This window comes from Anolis sagrei, chromosome 9 (genome assembly GCF_037176765.1).
Source record: "Anolis sagrei isolate rAnoSag1 chromosome 9, rAnoSag1.mat, whole genome shotgun sequence".
NCBI classification, from domain to species: Eukaryota; Metazoa; Chordata; class Lepidosauria; order Squamata; family Dactyloidae; genus Anolis; species Anolis sagrei.
Genome location: NC_090029.1, coordinates 25,714,570 through 25,732,924, shown reverse-complemented (window position 1 = coordinate 25,732,924; position 18,355 = coordinate 25,714,570). Strand labels below are relative to the sequence as shown.

Here is an 18,355-nt window from a genome sequence, read left to right as displayed (position 1 = left end):
GCATACTGTGGGCTCACATCTTGGTGGAGTTGGTGATTCACGATTAGCATGCTCTCTCTTGGAAAATTTAGGACCTCCAGCTTGACTCTAAGGCAGGTATGGGCAAACCCTCCAGGTGTTTTGGACTCCAACTCCCACTATTCCTAACAGCCTCAGGCCCTTTCCATTTCCCCCTCAGACGCTTAAGCTCTCTGCTTGAGCGGTGATGGCACGATCATCAGCATAGATGACATTCTCCCTAAGGAAAACATAGATCAACTTGGGCCTTCCAGGTGTTTTGGACTCCAACTCTCATAACTTGGGCCCTCCAGGCGTTTTGGACTCCAACTCCCACCATTCCTAACAGTCTCAGGGCCTTTCTTTTTCCCCCTCAGCTCCTTAAGAGCCTTGCTTGAGTGGTGATGGCACGATCATCAGCATAGATGAAATTCTTCCTAAGGAAGAAATAGGTCACTTAAGTGGCTGAGGGGGGAAAGGAAAGGGCCTGAGGCTGTTAGGAATGGTGGGAGTTGAAGTCCAAAATGCCTGGAGGGCCCAAGTTTGGCCATTCCTGCTCTAAGGTCAAATTGGAGGACGACCTCTTGCACAATTTAATTGTAAACACCACCTTGATGACCCTTTCGGAGAGAAAAGCAGGACATAAATTACCCAACCTTGCAAGCTTGCAGAGACACCTTTCTACAGGTAAGAACATGTTTTTTTGTTTGTTTTGTGGCTTTTGTAACGTATTAGAATATGTCACTCATATTCTGCCATCCCCAAAACATTCAACGAATGAGTCAGGATAAGGGGCACTATTCATCCCACCCTGGAGAAACAAATAATAATAATAATAATAATAATAATAATAATAATAATAATAATAAACCCTACTGAAAACATAAACTTTTCCGATCACTCGCTTACCTGTTGCTGTGAATGTAACAGCGTTTCCAGGTATTTGGTCACATTGGTCTTGAAATCTTTTGTTTTTTCCTTCTGTAATTAAAAAAATGACAGCAGGGGATGATGATGATGATGATAATAATAATAATAATGGAGTCCCCAGTGGCACAGCGGGTTAAACCACTGAGCTGCTAAACTTGCTGACCGAAAGGGGTGCAGGGTGAGTTCCTGCTGTTAACCCCAGCTTTTGCCAACCTAGCAGTTCGAAAACATGCAAACGTGAGTACATCAACAGGAAAGGCTTCGACGAGAAAGGTAATGGCGTTCCATGCAGTCATGCCGGCCATATGACCTTGGAGGTGTCTATGGAGTTGTAGTTTTCCAAGACCGGGAGTTGTAGTTCTACAAGACCGGGAGCTATAGCTTTACAAAACTGGGAGTTGTCATTTTACACTGCAGCCTGAATACAGTTTTGACTCCACTTTAAACTGCCATGACTCAGTGCAATGGGACCCAAGGCCTTCTGAGTGTCAGTACATCGGCAAACTATAGCTCCCAGGGCTCCATCGTTAAAGTGTTTTCAAACTAGAGTACGTCTACAGTGTAGATGCACCCTTGGACCCAGTGGCTGGCTTCATTCAGAGCTTGGGAAAGCTTGAGGGAAACTGGACTGCAAGGCCCAGTTTGGTGCAGAATGAAGGGAACTGTAGTCCTGACCCCCAACCTATTTATTTGCTATGCTCGACTGGAAATTGTGCATAATAAATGGAGAGATGGGTTATTTTTCTCTGTTGCAAATCCTCTACCTGCCTTAAAAGTTGTGTGTGCGTATTTTAATATGTGTTTTTTTGAAATATTTTAATATGGGCATTTTACAAAATGTATTTAGATGATTGTGTGTTTCTGCGATGTTGTCCGCCTCGAGCCATAAGGAGAGGTGGGAAATAAATAAAAATTATTATTATTATTATTATTATTATTATTATTTGAAACACAACAAGATGAGCCCACAGTAGACAATATCACTCTGCTGGCTGTTGAATTAGATCACACGTTGGACCCTTCCCAAGTGTCTAGGATTGTGTGATGTATTGGCGAATAATGCGTGCAGATCCCAATGAGACACAAATACACAGACAAAGGCAAAGGCTTCTCCTTTCATTTCCGGTTCTGGAGGCGGTGCTCGTCTTCGGCTCTGGGGGAGGCGCTGTTCTCCATTTTCAAGCCACAGAGCCTACATTGTCCGTAAACACCTCCTGGCTCTGTGGCCAGCATGAATACATGGAGCGTCTTTTTGCCTCTTCTCGCTGAAGCAGTACCTATTGATCTACTTGCATTTGCATGCTTTCGAACTGCTAGGTTGATGGGAGCTAGGGCTAACAATGGGAGCTGACCCTGTCCCACGGATTCGAACTGTCGACCTTCAGATCAGCAGGAGTGGTGTTCATCTCCATTTCTAAGCCAAAGATCTGGCGTTGTTCGTAGATGCCTCCAAGGTCACGTGGCCAGCATGACTGCATGGAGCCCCGTTACCTTCTCGCAGAAGCGGTATCTACTGATATACTGGCATTTTGATGTTTTTGAACTGCTAGGTTGGCAGAAGCTGGGGCTAACAGCGGATGCTCACCCCGCTCCCTGGATTCGAACTGCTGACCTTTTGATCAGCAAGTTCAGCATCTCAGCAGTTTAACATTAACATTAGGTCAGCCAAAAAAGGCACAAGGATGTGCAGAAAATTCCAGACTTTCCATCAAGTAAAATATTTCAAGTAGGCAGAGGGAAAGAGGCCGAGGGAAAAGAGGGAGCGACAAAGCAGCCTTGCTCTTGATAAGGCTGGAGGAGAAGGTTGTGGTCGGTGAAGGCAGCCTCCAAGAGGCCCGAGCCCTTATCTCCGTGCAGCAGGTCAGCAAATGTTCCTTCTGTACATCAGCACTGCGCAGAACGTCAGGCTTCCCACACTTCCTTTCTCACTCATTAGACAAAATCCACCAAACAAGAGGCAGGAACAAAACGTAGGCGAAAGCAGTGGAAGAACTGCATTGGGTGTTCCCATTTTGCAGAAGGTCCACATGTGTGAACCATTTTTAATTTCGCTACGGAAAACAAGAATATATTAAACAAGCTCAGTTCAGGGTTTCAGAATGAAGACTGAACTTGGTTCCTTTATTTGGAAGTCGATACTGTGATCAACTTTCTGTGTTCAAATATTGTGATTGTATATTGTTCTGATGTGTTTATACTGATGAGTTTATACTGTTTCTTATACTAGATTAGCTTAGGTCCTTAGCTTAGCTTAGCCAGAGCATTACAACCAGCACTCCACAGGCAGCTACTTGCGTGATGTCCTCACACAAGAGCCTCAGCTTTCCCCTGAGAATGACACAATGCTCCCTCCATTTCAATATGTGCTTTTTTGCAGCTACATCGCCTGCTGTGAAACTTCATGAAGACTCCCTGACCTATCTCAACCAAGGTCAGTCTTATTAAATCCGTCTACTTGAGAATAAGAAATTGGGAGAGTTTCAAGATTTAAACACAAAATATGTAAGCTCAGCTTAGGCCCTTAGCTTACCTTAGGCCCTTAGCTTAGGCCCTTAGCTTAGCTTAGGCCCTTATTTTAGGCACAACACGATCACCATAAGCAGCTTGCATTCTCTGATGAATCTCCTTTGGGGTGACACCTTCTGCTCTCAAGAATTCAAAGACTGCACGTTGCTTAAGTTGCATTGACCGACCGTCTGCGCAGGGTTCCATACTTTGCACTTCAGCAACACAACCGTTCAATGCTAAGGCTTATCGCCAAAATGGAACTGTAGAGAAGAGTCTACTGAACAAGCCAGTACCTGCCGCATACCAGTACTGCCATCAGTTGAGGAGTTACAAAGGTGGAGCCATTACTTTTTCTGCTAAGGCTTTCCTGCCAAAATGGAACTGTAGAGGAGCGTCTACTGAACAAGCCAGTACCTGCCGCATAGCAGTACTGCCATCTGTTGAGGAGTTACGAAAGTGGAGGCATTACTTTTTCTGCTAAGGCTTTCCTGCCAAAATGGAACTGTAGAGGAGCATCTACTGAACAAGCCAGTACTTGCCGCATACCAGTACTGCCATCTGTTGAGGAGTTACGAAGGTGGTGCCATTACTTTTTTGGCTAAGGCTTTCCTGCCAAAATGGAACTGTAGAGCTGAGTCTACTGAACAAGCCAGTACCTGCCGCATACCAGTACTGCATTCAGTTGAGGAGTTATGAAGGTGGAGGCATTACTTTTCATTCAACCCTCATACTATACTAAAATCATCCCACTGGTTGCCAATTAACAATGGTACAGACCCATATATCAGGATGACATGAAAATGTTTGGCGTGGAAGCTCAACCCTACCTCAAACCGCAACACTTCCTTGCGGAGCACCGTAGATATCCGCTCAAAGTCCCGTTCATATTGTGTCACTCGAGATTCCCACTGGAAACACAGAAGCAAAGGGTTAAAAAGCAACACATCCTTTTGACTCACATAGAAGATGGGTTATCCAATCAGCAGACTAATTATGACTTTTGTGGAACTTATCAAGTTGCCAGAGATGGCCAAACAAAGTAAACAAAGGAGTTGCTCCAATTCTCTAGCGTTGGCAAGGTCACAATGCATCCCACAGGACTGTGCAAACTTCACTATGTTATTGAGTAAGGCACATAATTTGGACAACTCATCCAGAAGGGCAAGGGAGAAAGGAATTGTCTTTGGATGGCCCTCTCACCTCTGAGATCTCCTCTTTGGCTTGCTGGAGCTTCTCAGGCTTATTGGCCCACAACAACCGAGCCTCTGTCTCTCGTTTCTTTTGCAGCATGACCTGGGCGTCTTGCCAACGCTGCCAAGTCTTCATTCGTTGGTCAAAGGCACCCTGTTGGCAAAGAAGGGCATCCCATTTTAATAATTTACCATATATATGTGTGTGTGTGTGTGTGTGACCTTTCTCCCAGAGCAGCTTAAGTTATAAACATATAACACACAATGCAGAGGCAATTAAAATCATGTGTTGTCGAAGGCTTTCATGAGCAGAATCACTGGGTTGCTGTGAGCTTTCCGGCCTGTATGGCCACATTCCATAAGCTGAGGGTGGGAAATGCAGCAGCTACTGGTGAATTTCAATGCTTTTGAATATTTACATAAAACTGTAATAATAAGAAGAAAAATAGAACAAAATAATGGAAATGTAATAATAATAGTAATAATAAAGTAAAATAATAAATGAAATAATAACAAAAATAATAAGATAATAAATGTAATAATAATAGTAGAGTAAATTAACAAATGTAATAATAACAACAATAAAATAAGGTAATAAATGTAATAATAATAATAGAGTAAAATAAATGAAATGATAACAACAATAAAATAAGATAATAAATGTAATAATAATAATAAAGTAAAATAATAAATGAAATAATAACAATAATAAGATAATAAATGTAATAATAATAGAATAAAATAATAAATGAAATAATAACAACAATAAAATAAGGTAATAAATGTAATTATAATAATAGAGTAAAATAATAAATGAAATAATAACAATAAGATAATAAATGTAATAATAATAATAGAGTAAAATAATAAATGAAATAATAACAACAATAAAATAAGGTAATAAATGTAATTATAATAATAGAGTAAAATAATAAATGAAATAATAACAATAAGATAATAAATGTAATAATAATAAGAGAGTAAAATAATAAATGTAATAACAACAATAATAAAATAAGATAATAAATGTAATAATAATAATAGAGTAAAATAATAAATGAAATAATAAAATAAGATAATAAATGTAATAATAATAAGAGAGTAAAATAATAAATGTAATAACAACAATAATAAAATAAGATAATAAATGTAATAATAATAATAAAGTAAAATAATAAATGAAATAATAAAAATAATAAGATAATAAATGTAATAATAATAGAATAAAATAATAAATGAAATAATAACAACAATAAAATAAGATAATAAATGTAATTATAATAATAGAGTAAAAGAACAGAATTCTTTTTTCAAATTTTGTGTGTGTATGTGTATATATATATATGTGTGTGTGTGTGTGTGTGTGTATGTATATATGTATATGTATATATGTATATATATATACACACACAATTTGAAAAAAGAATGTATATTTATATGGTAAATTCTGCAGTCTATGACTGCGTGATGCAAATAATGTCATTTTTTTTCTTTTTGAAAAGCAATACAAGTCTTCATTTGGCTTGTGTTTTTCACTGCCAAGGGCTGCCCACTTGCAAAGAAAGCAAAAGGCATTCTTACCCTTACGACGGAAAGAAGGCGAATGTAATCGCTCAGGAGCTCAGCCAAGAGAAAGAAGTCGCTGTTGGCTTGTTCCTGGTGCAGCTGTTCAATCTTCTCTTCCACCTCGGCCAGTTGGGAGAGAGCGCGGGAGAGGGCCGTGTTGTCCTCCGAACTCCCCAGCATGGCCAAACTCTTGGCAAACTGGCCCGTGTTCAGGGAGAGCTCTGGGGTGTGAGGCACAATGTTATGACCAGCAGGAAAAGATCCCGGGGGGAATGGAAAAGGAAAACTGTGTTTTATATAATGTACCGTATATACTCGAGTATAGGCCGACCCAAATATAAGCTGAGGCACCTAATTTTATCACAACAAACTGGGAAAAAGTATTGACTGGAGTATAAGCCGAGGGTGGGAAATGCATCCACTATGGGTGAATTTCAAAATAAAAATAGATGCCAATATAGTTACATTAATTGAGGCATCAGGAGGTTAAATGTTTTTGAATATTTACATAAAACTATAATTTAAGATAAGACTGCCCAACTCTGATTAAACCATTATTCTAACCTCCTTCAATGTAAATGTGCTTACGTCTCCTTCCAATAACAATAGAGTAAAATAATAAATGTAATAATAATAAGAATAGAGCAAAATAATGGGAATGTAATAATAGTAATAATAGAGTAAACGAATAAATGAAATAATAACAACAATAATAAAACAAGATAATACATTAATAATGGAGTAAAATAATAAATGTAATAATAATAATAAGAATAGAGCAAAAGAATGGGAATGTAATAATAGTAATAATAAAGTAAACTAATAAATGAAATAATAACAATAATAAAATAAGATAATACATTAATAATAATAGAGTAAAATAATAAATGTAATAATAATAAGAAGAATAGAGCAAAATAATGGAAATGTGATAATAGTAATAATAGAGTAAACGAATAAATGAAATAATAACAATAATAAAATAAGATAATCCATTAATAATAATAATGGAGTAAAATAATAAATGTAATAATAATAATAATAATAATAATAGAGTAAAATAATAAATGTAATAATAATAAGAAAAAGAAGAATAGAGCCATAGAATGGAAATATAATAATGGTAATAATAGAGTAAACGAATAAATGAAATAATAACAATAATAAAATAATATAATACATTAATAATAATAATAATAATAAAGTAAAATAATAAATGTAGTAATAATAACAACAGAGTAAAATAATAAGTAACCTTGACTCGAGTATAAGCCGAGGGAGACTTTTGCAGCCTAAAAAAGGGCTGAAGAACTAGGCTTATACTCAAGTATATACAGTAATTATATTAGTTGAGGTATCAGTAGGTTATATGTTTATGAGTATTTACATAAAACTGTAATTTAAGATAAGACTGCCCAACTATGAGTAAACCATTATTCTCGCCTTCTTCAATGTAAATGTGCTTACGTATCCTTCCAATAATAATAGAGTAAAATAATAAATGTAATAATAATAATAATAAATATGCAAAATAATAAATATAATAAATGAGTAAAATAATAAATGTAATAAAAACAATAATACATGGAGTAAAATAATGGAAATGCAATAATAACAGTAATAATAGAGTAAAATAATAAGTGTAATAATAATAGAGTAAAATAAGAAATGTAATAATAATAATAATAAATGAGTAAAATAATAAATATAATGAGTAAAATAAGAAATGTAATAATAATAGAGTAAAATACTAAATGTAATTAAATTTTTAAAAATAACAGAGTAAAATAATAAATAATCTTAAGTGTAAGCTGACGGGGGCTTTTTCAGCCTTTAAAAAAAGGCTATAAAACTCGGCTTATACTTGAGTATAGATGGTATCTCTATCCTGGGCATGGACAAACTTCAGCCCTCCAGATGTTTTGGACTTCAACTCCCAAGAGAGTTGGAAGTCCAAAACACCTGGAGGGCCAGGATTTGCCCAGGCCTGCTCTATCCCGTCTAGGCTTTTCCAACAGTGTTCTCCAAGTACGCTCTCATTTCCAATGCCATTTGGGAATGATAAGGGCAACCCAATCACTGAATGCAGCACTGAAATATGATGGACAGAGGCAGGAAATGCTATGGGAAGCAATTTTCCAGATGTGTCCAATAAGTGCTTGGATTTATACACTATGTGGCATCTCTTTTGCTACATCTCTCCCTCATACTCAGAGACATAACAGTTACATCTTGTTGGGGAAAGATAATATATAATATTATTATAATATTATTATAATAATATATAAAACATAAATAAATATTAAATAAAAAGTCTTAAACCAGAAAGGAATGCACTTAGCAAAGCTTGGATCGGGCCTGTCTGACAAATAGTGCATCCAATTGTTTTTCAGTTGCACAGAATTAGTTCAGCTGGGAAGTTACCTTTCCGGTGATTTACAAGCATTTCGACAACAGCATGAAGCTTCCGCAGGCGCTGCTCCTCGCATTCCACCTCCTGAAGCTTCTCTTCAAACCACTGGAAGCGGGAGAGAACAGATGAAGTCCCGTTGAAACCATGAAAGGCAATACATATCTTCACTATCTTTTGATACTTCACTTTCTGATAATTTGCTATCTCAATGCTGGCAAATTACAGATACATTCTATTTACTTGATGAAGGCTGTGCTCTTTTACGAGGGTTGAATGAAAAGTACTGCCTCCACCATCGTAACTCCTCAACACAAGGCAGTACTGGTATGCAGCAGGTACTGGCTTGTTCAGTAGACTCTCCTCTACAGTTCCAATATGCAGCAACAGCAGCTCACGCATGTCAGATTCATTCATGTTAATGGTCATTTTGCTGACGGCATCGGTAGCTCTGTTGAACATCTTCAGTTCCATTTTGGTGGGAAGCCTTAGCATTGAACAGTTGTCTCGTTAAAGTGCAAAGTATGGAACCCTGCGCAGACAGTCGGGAAATGCGACTTAGGCAACGTATCCGGCAGGTACTGGCTTGTTCAGTAGACTCTCCTTTACAGTTCCATTTTGGTGGGAAGCCTTAGCATTGAATGGTTGTGTTGTTAAAATGCGAAGTATGGAACCCTGCGCAGACAGTCAGTCAATGCGACTTAAGCAATGTATGCGGCAGGTACTGGCTTATTCAGTACACTCTCCTCTACAGTTCCATTTTGGTGGGAAGCCTTAGCATTGAACGGTTGTGTTGTTAAAGTGCGAAGTATGGAACCCTGCGCAGACGGTCGGTCAATGCAACTTAAGCAACATGCAGTCATTGAATTCTTGACCGCAGAAGGTGTCACCCCAAAGGAGATTCATCAGAGAATGCAAGCTGTTGATGGTGATTGTGTTGATGTGGGCAAGTAAGTTTAAAGATGTTGAGGTGACACCTTCTGCTGTCAAGAATTCAATGAGTGCATGTTGCTTAAGTCGCATTGACTGACCGTCTGCACGGGGTTCCATACTTCGCACTTTAACAACACAACTATTCAATGCTAAGGCTTCCCACCAAAATGGAACTGTAGAGGAGAGTCTATTGAACAAGCCAGTACCTGCTGCATACCAGTACTGCCATCTGTTGAGGAGTTACGAAGGTGGAGGCATTACTTTTTCTACTAAGGCTTCCTGTCAAAATGGAACTGTAGAGGAGAGTCTACTGAACAAGCCAGTACCTGCCGCATACCAGTACTGCCAACTGTTGAGGAGTTACGAAGGTGGAGGCATTACTTTTCATTCAACCCTCGTATTAATTCTTCTTGCCTACAGAAAGAGTGGACCCCTCCTTAAATAACCTTTTAGCTTTATCGTGCATTCAAAAATGATATATATTGTGTTGTTTACATTTTTCATAGCCAAAACAACTTGGGTTCCACTTTTCAACCAATTCCATTTTTGACAGCACTCAGATCCCTAACGCTTCAGATAAATTGGCGCGATTCCTCTATGTACAAAGATGAAATATGCAGCAACAGCAGCTCAAGCATGTTGTATACTTACGATGTCAGATTCATTCATCTTAATGGTCATTTTGCTGACGGCATCGGTAGCTCTGTTGAACATCTTCAGGAGCCCAGCACCACTTAATGTTTGGGTACTAACCGCTCGTGGCAGCTGAGAAAAAATGGGGAAACCCATTATCTATATTAGTATTTGTTTATTTACGACATTTATATGCTGTCCTTCTCACCCCGAAGGGGACTCAGAGCGGCTTACAAGATATATATACATACAATTATATATATCATAATAATTATATTATATTATTGTCATCAATTCTGGAAGGTATTCCTTCCCACATGGAAACCACCTCATTGCCAGCTCTGGAAGGAGGTGAACCTGATCTACTTGCTATTTGCTGTCATAGAGGTAAAAAGGGGAAACAAAAACCTAGTGACCTTACAGCATCCCCGTTTGATCATGTAGCAAAGCAAACTGCACAAAACGGAAAGGGATTGTGCAGCCATTGTTATATTGTCCAATGACCAGAGGCTCTCCAGAAAACCATCTATAGTCCCAGTTACATAATAAGTATTATAATAGCAACAACTCAGTAGTCCAGTAGCTTTGGAGAAGCTCCTACAATCTCTCATACAATTTTCCATCATGTTATTTTGCTTTATTTATTTAATTTTGCTACTGTATGTATTTTATTTTGATGGAATTTCTGTTGTTTTGTATTTTGTATTTTATTTTGCTGTATTGTATCTTCAGGCTTGACCTCATGTTAGCCACCCCAAGTCCTCTCTGGGGAGAAGGTGGCAGGGTATAAATAAAGTTTATTATTATTATTTATTATAATCCAGTTATAAAATAAGTTGTGTTGTCGAAGGTTTTTATGCCTAGAATCACTAGGTTGCTCTGAATTTTCCAGACTATGTGGTCCATGTTCCAGAAGCATCCCCTCCTGACATTTCACCCACATCTATGGCAGGCATCCTCAAAGGATATTACGTAACTAAGAAAGGTTTTGGGTTTTTTTGGTCGTGTCAGGAGCAACTTGAGAAACTGCAAGTCGCTTCTGGTGTGAGAGAATTGGCCGTCTGCCCAGGGGACATTGCCCAGATGTTTTGATGTTTTATCATCCTTGTGGGAGGCTTCTTTCATGTCTCTGCATGAGGAGCTGGAGCTGACAGAGGGAGCTCATCCACACTCTCTCTAGATTCGAACCTGTGACCTGTCAGCCTTCAGTCCTGCCAGAATTCTTGTCTGCTTGAGGCAAGTGTGAATGTTGCAATTGGCCGGCTTGATTAGCACTGAATAGCTTTGCAGCTTCAAAGCCTGGCTGCTCTCTGCCTGGGGGAGATCTTTTGTTTGGAGGTGTTAGCTGGCCCTGACTGTTTCCTGTCTGGAATTTTCCCCTGTGTTCTGTACTATAATCTGAAGATTCTTGGTATAATTTAAGAGTTCATCATTAGTTCTTCCAGATCAACGACTAGGCAATTTTGGAGAGATATTATAGCTTTGCTATTAGAATAAAGGCAGTACACCATTCTCATAACACACAGTTTGCTATGCTTCCTTGGCAGTAGTAGTAGTAGTAGTTGTTGTTAAAAGGTAGGGTGAAAAAGCTTTCAAACAACTCCTTCCACATTATTGGTGAAGACTTCCAAACTTTTTTTGTGGAGTCATATTTGTGTCTTTTTAAAAAATACGAATGCCACACCATCAGGCAGGTTTTTCCAAAAGAGAGAAGCTGTGATACAGAAGTCACAACCAAACCAGGAACGTTTCATAACCGAAAGAGTATGTGATTTAGTCAGCAAAAAAGGAGAAGCAAGTCATGATATCTCAGTTTGAAACCAAGAAGACGGAAAGATCGGCCTCTTTGTTAAAAACGGAGAGACCATCACAGCCGGTAAAAGGAGAAAGTATCCATGACCATGCGCTGTGATGCGTGATAACTTGACCCAGGCACGCATTCCTTTTCCTTAAGTGGCGTCTCTCCTGGATCCAGAGTTTAGACTTGTTTCCAGTCCAGTTGCAATACAAGAGTGATGCTTTCCCTGTCCCCATTCTTGAAAGTTCACCCATCCCTGATACACACCCCTTGAGCTCAAGAACATCTCAACAGATATGCATGAATTCCCAATGAACCATGTTAAGGATGCTTAGGTCACAAGCTCAGTAACATTTTGCAGGAAAGAGAGCACAACTCTCGGGAACAGCGGGAAACAAACCTCCTCTTTTTCCAGGAACTCCCTGACGTCTGGGTCCTGCAACATGGTCGGGTGGCTTACGGTCCTCTGAAGATACCTGTTGAAGAGAAAAGAGTGAGGGGCCTGCATCCTGCACTTTCATATTCTTGATACATGTTTATAACCCTTTCCAATGCCAGAAATGCAGCTTCATGGTGTAACATTAGAAAATGTGGACCATTTATGCTCCCTTGGGAGCTACCTCTCCACAAAAGTCAACATTGACACTGAAATTCAACACTGCCTGAGCTCTGCGAGTGCAGCATTTTTCTGAATGAAGCAGAGAGTGTTTGAGGACCAGGACATCCGTAGGGATACCAAAGTGTTTGTTTAGAAAGCTATTGTCCTCCCAATCCTGCTATACGCCTGCAAAACGTGGACTATCTACAGCAGTGGTTCTCAACCTGGGGTCCCCAGATGTTTTTGGCCTTCCGCTCCCAGAAATCCTAACAGCTGGTAAACTGGCTGGGATTTCTGGGAGTTGTAGGCCAAAAACATCTGGGGACCCAAGGTTGAGAACCACTGATCTACAGACATCAACATTGGCACTGAAATACAACACTGCCTGAGCTCTGCGAGTGCAGCATTCTTCCGAATGAAGCACAGACTGTTTTAGGACTGGGAAATCTGTAGGGAGACTAAGGGGCTTGTTTATAAAGCTATTGTCCTCCCAACCCTGCAATACACCTGCAAAACGTGGACTATCTACAGACGTCAACATTGGCACTAAAATACAACACCGCCTGAGCTCTGCGTGTGCAGCATTTTTCAGAATGAAGCAGAGAGTGTTTGAGGACCGGGACATCCGTAGGGAGACCAAGAGGCTTGTTTATTGTCCTCCCAACCCTGCTATACACCTGCAAGACGTGGACTGGAATGATTCCATCAGCGCTGTCTCTGCAGCAAATCCTGCAAATCTCTTGGGAAGACAAATCTCTTGCTGAAAGAAGCAAAGACCCCCAGTACTCCGCTGGACTGGCCATGTTGTCCGGATGCCCGACAACTGTCTCCCAAAGCAGTTGCTCTACTCTGAACTCAAGAATGGAAAACGAAATGTTGGTGGGCAGGAAAAGAGATTTAAAGATGGGCTCAAAGCCAACCTTAAAAACTCTGGCATAGACACTGAGAACTGGGAAGCCCTGGCCCTTGACCGCTCCAGCTGGAGGTCAGCTGTGACCAGCAGTGCTGCAGAATTTGAAGAGGCACGAATGGAGGACGAAAGAAAGAAACATGCCAAGAGGAAGGCACGTCAAGTCAACCCCGACTGAGACCGCCTTCCACCTGAAAACCTATGCCCTCACTGCGGGAGAACATGCAGGTCAAGAATAGGGCTGCACAGCCACCTATGCACCTACCAGAACACTGATCCAGGAAGACTATCCTACTCGGACAACAAGGGATCGCCTAAGTAAAGTAAGTAATGTGAGGCTTTATTCAGCTGTGTGGAAGGGGCCTGAAACAAGTTTAACAGTAATATCCCAAAGAAAAGCAATTATTTTTGAGTTTGTGTGTCTCACTTAAAGTGAAACCCGCAGAACAAGAACTGGGACATCACCGCTTCCCTTCTTACTTCCCCATTCACTGTGGGATCTTTGATGGCGGTTCCAGTTTGAACAACTCTCACCTGTCACACTTGTTGCCCAGTTTATTCCAGTCAATAGAAAATGGGAAGAGATTTATGTAAACCAGTCAAAAACTTTCATATCAGTGATTACTAGACAAAGGAACAGGCTTGTGTTCAAACCCTTAAAAAATCTTGAGGGGCCGGGGGGACCCTCCTTCCTGAATTCATTGATGGTAGATTTAAAATGAGCAGATACTTCATAGGTTGCAATTTGAGGATTTGAGGATTGGTACAAACAGGGACAGGGTTATTTCCTATCTCAGGAGTGGGCAAGAGAGCTGCATGCTTCATAGTTTATTCATTTATTTATTTATGACATTTCTATGCCGTCCTTCTCACCCCGAAGGGGACTCAGTGGCTTACAAGATATATATACATACAATATATTATATTATTAGCATAGTACAATAATAGTATTGTATATTACTATATTGTACTGTACCATTATATTGCAATATTATTAGTAATATTATATGTAAATTAAAATATATAATTATAATATCATATTATTATTATTAGTAGTAGTAGTATTAGTATTATATATGCCGCCCTTCTCATCCCGAAGGGGACTCAGAGCTGCTTACAAGATATATATACATACAATACATTATATTATTAGCATAGTACAATATCAGTATTGTATATTACTATATTGTACTATACAATTATATTGTAATATTATTAGTAATATTACATGTAATATAAAATATATAATTATAATATCATATTATTATTATTAGTAGTAGTATTATATTGCATTACAGTTGCAATTCAAACACATTCCACCTACAAATTGGGGCTGATTTTACTCTAAATCAGTGTTTCTCAACCTTCCTAATGCCACCACTCCTTAATACAGTTCCCCTACCATAACATTATATAACATTATTTTCATTGCTACTTCATAATGCAATGTTGCTACTGTTAGTAATTGTAAATATCTGATATGCAGTATGAATTTTCATTCACTGGACCAAATTTGGCACAAATACCCAATAAGCCCAAATTTGAATACTGGTGGGATTGTGGGGGGATTGATTTTGTCATTAGGGAGTTGTAGTTGCTGGGATTTATAGTTCACCTACAAGAGCATTCTGAACTCCACTAATAATGGAATTCAACCAATCTTAGCACACAGAACTCTCATGACCAAGAGAAAATACTGGAAGGGTTTGGTGGGCATTGACCTTGAGTTTTGGAGTTGTAGTTCACCTCCATCCACTCAAACAATGATAGATCTGGACCAAACTTGGCACGAATACTCAACATGCCCAAATGTGAACACTGGTGGAGTTTGGGGGAAATAGACCTTGACCTTTGGGAGTTGTAGTTGCTGGGATTTATAGTTCACCTACAACCAAATAGCATTCTGAACCCCACTGAGAGAATTCGGCCAAACTTTCCAGACAGAACACCCACGACCAACAGAAAATACTGTGTTTTCTGATGATCTTTGGCGACCCCTCTGACACCCCCTCGTGACCCCCCCCCAGGGGTCCCAACCCTGAGGTTGAGAATCCCAGCTCTAAATGGTCAATCACACTTCCAAGACACCATATAGCAATATCCCAGTGGTTCTCAACCTGTGGGTCTTTTGCAATTACAGCCATAACAGAAACCAGTATTTGAAATTACCTTTCTAAGGCAGCTCGGCGTTTTTCTAGGAATTCTGTGGAAGAGGAATCTTCTTTTCCAACTTTTACTTTGGTCATTCCTGGAATAAGAGAGGGAAGAAATACCACCAACTGCATCTTAGCAAGCCGTCGGTGACACAATGGGTTAAACCCTTGTACCAGCAAGACTGAAGACCGACAGGTTGGAGGTTCAAATCCAGGGAGAGCGCGGGTGAGCTCCTTCTGTCAGCTCCAGCTCCCCAGGCGGGGACGTGAGAGAAGCCTCCCACAAGGATGGTAAAACATCAAAACATCCAGGCATCCCCCAGGTGACGTCCTTGCAGACGGCCAATTCTCTCACACCAGAAGCAACTTGCAGTTTCTCTCTCTTTTTTTTCAATTGATTTTTAACCAGAAAAGATTTGTAGTGATACAATAAAAGAGGGGGAACATTGTGTGGGTACAGAAAAGTAGGAAGCTGCTGATATTCCGCAGGAAGTTAAAGACCTGGCTCTTTAAGAAGGCATTTGATCAAGAAGTGCAATGACTGGTAATGTGACCATAGGAATGGAATAACGGAAATGATATCGGATTGTGGGTTTGACGATGAGACGATTCGGAATGTAGTAGAAATTTGGTAGTAATGTTGATTTTTTGATAAGATGTTTTTATGATAATGATGAACTGTTGATTATTTTGCACTATGGTTTGTAATTTGCACCTGTTTTTTCATGTTGTACACCGCAATGAGTCGCCCTAGGGCTGAGAATTGCGGTATATAAGCGCAGTAAATAAATAAATAAATAAATAAGCTGCAGGTTCGCAGCTTGGGTGTGATTCTGGATTCATCACTGAGCCTCGAATCCCAGGTTCCGCAGTGACCAGGACAGCATTCGCACAATTGAAACTTGTGCGCCAGCTGCGCCCGTACCTTGGGAAGTCTGACTTGGCCATGGTATTCCACGCTCTGGTTACATCCCGGAAATTCTACTGCAACTAATTGCAGCTCCCGAGCAGTCTTCAGAGGCAACCTCACGTAGAGAGCATTGCAGTAATCTATATGGGATGTAACCAGAACGTGGACCACCGTGTGTGTGCTTTGCATTTCCAGCATCTGCTGTCACTGTTTTTTTTAAAAAAAAATCTATGCAAGTCCTACATACATGCGGGATTGCTTTAGCTTTGGTAGAAAAGCTCATACAGAAGATGAAAAAAAAGTAGTGGGAGAGGGTACTGTTTGTAAATAAAAGATCGCAAGGCAACACGGCAAAGAGTGCATGTGTGTCACATGATATTGCTAGTCAGGTTTACCATTCACACTCACCGATTAAGCTCTTCTCGGGGGGTGGAGGGACAATGAACCCGTTCTGTGCGTGTTTCTCAGACAGTTTCTCATACAAGCCCAAGAAGTCGCTGAACCTTCGCTTGACTGAGAACTGTTTACTCCTGAAGAGCGACAAAGTGGTCTGAAGAGACAATGAACATGAGATAAACATGGTGCCCTCTGCACTAGATTGTATAATAATAATAATAATAATAATAATAATAATAATAATAATAATTCCTGTTCTTTGGTTAGAGTTCCAATCTATATAAATAAAAATGTAATGTTCGTTTGTGGTATTCACAGAACTCAAAAACCACTGGGAGTTGACACCAGATTTGTACACGATACAACTAACAACCCAATTCCTTCCTTCCCTTCTTTCCCTCCCTTCCTTTCTTTTTCCTTCCTGTCCCTCCTTCCTTCCTTCTTCCTTTCCTTCTTTCTATGTAAGATATAAATACAATATTAAATGGGACAGCCAAGAAGTAACGAGAGAAGGAGGGAAAGAGGGAAGGAATGAAGGAGGGAAAGGGGGAAGGAAGGAAGGAGAGAAGGAGGGAGGGAAAGAAGGAAGGAAAGAAATAAAGAAACGTAGAGAAGCAAAGAAGGAGAGAAGGAAATAAAAAAGTGAAAGGAAAAAGAGAGGGAAGGAAGGAGAGAAGGAACGAAAGATAGGGAAGGAGGGAAGGAAGGAGAGAAGGAAGGATGTAACCAAAGAGCAAAGAAAGGGAGGAAAGAAACAGGTAGAGATGGAAGAAAAAAGAGAAATTGGGGGGGGGGGGGGAGGAAGGAAAGAGGGAAGGAAGGAGGGAAGGTTGGCCACAGCAACGCGTGGTGGATACAGCTAGTAATAATAATAAAAAAACTTTATTTATACCCCGCCACCATCTCCCCAAGGGACTTGGAGCGGCTTACATGAGGCCAAGCCCAAGAACAACACATCAATACAAAACAACAGGGAATAAGCAAAATAAACAATACAATTAATATAACTCACACATAGACAGTAACACACAAGGATTTAAAAACCTATGGCCAGGCCAGATGTAATAGCTAAAACTTTAAAATAAGTGCTGGACATGAACAGAGGTTGTATCTAGTAGGAGGGTTTTAAACGAAATGTAAAGAACAACCCACCTCTCGCTCCCACCTCCTTCGCAGGCGCAATTGGTGGGGATGAGGGAGAGGGCCTTCTCTATGGTGGTCCCCTGACTCTGGAAATCACTCCCCAAGGATATCAGACAAGCCCCCACATTGGCAATCTTTAGGAGGAGCCTGAAAACGCGGCTGTTCCAGTGTGCCTTCCATGAATAAAGGAAACAATTCCCTGCAAAATGTCCTCAGAAGCACTTTAATTACCCGTTGGGTTGTTCTTTACATTTCATTTAAAACCCTCCTGCTAGATACA

General features: G+C 39.8%; 1 protein-coding gene across 2 annotated transcripts in view; it reads right to left on the bottom strand.

The window, feature by feature from the left end:
• The window catches only part of SNX1 (sorting nexin 1), a 42,121-nt gene that overhangs the window by 474 nt on the left and 23,292 nt on the right, over nt 1-18,355 (bottom strand). For both annotated transcript variants that reach the window (XM_067471388.1, XM_060755344.2), the window contains exons 6-14: nt 16,945-17,086; nt 15,643-15,721; nt 12,366-12,441; nt 10,186-10,299; nt 8,616-8,709; nt 6,207-6,412; nt 4,636-4,779; nt 4,263-4,343; nt 907-978 (exon numbers count right to left, since the gene is read on the bottom strand). In XM_067471388.1, coding sequence (XP_067327489.1) covers nt 907-978; nt 4,263-4,343; nt 4,636-4,779; nt 6,207-6,412; nt 8,616-8,709; nt 10,186-10,299; nt 12,366-12,441; nt 15,643-15,721; nt 16,945-17,086 — 1,008 coding nt within the window. The remainder of the gene's footprint in view (nt 1-906; nt 979-4,262; nt 4,344-4,635; nt 4,780-6,206; nt 6,413-8,615; nt 8,710-10,185; nt 10,300-12,365; nt 12,442-15,642; nt 15,722-16,944; nt 17,087-18,355) is intronic.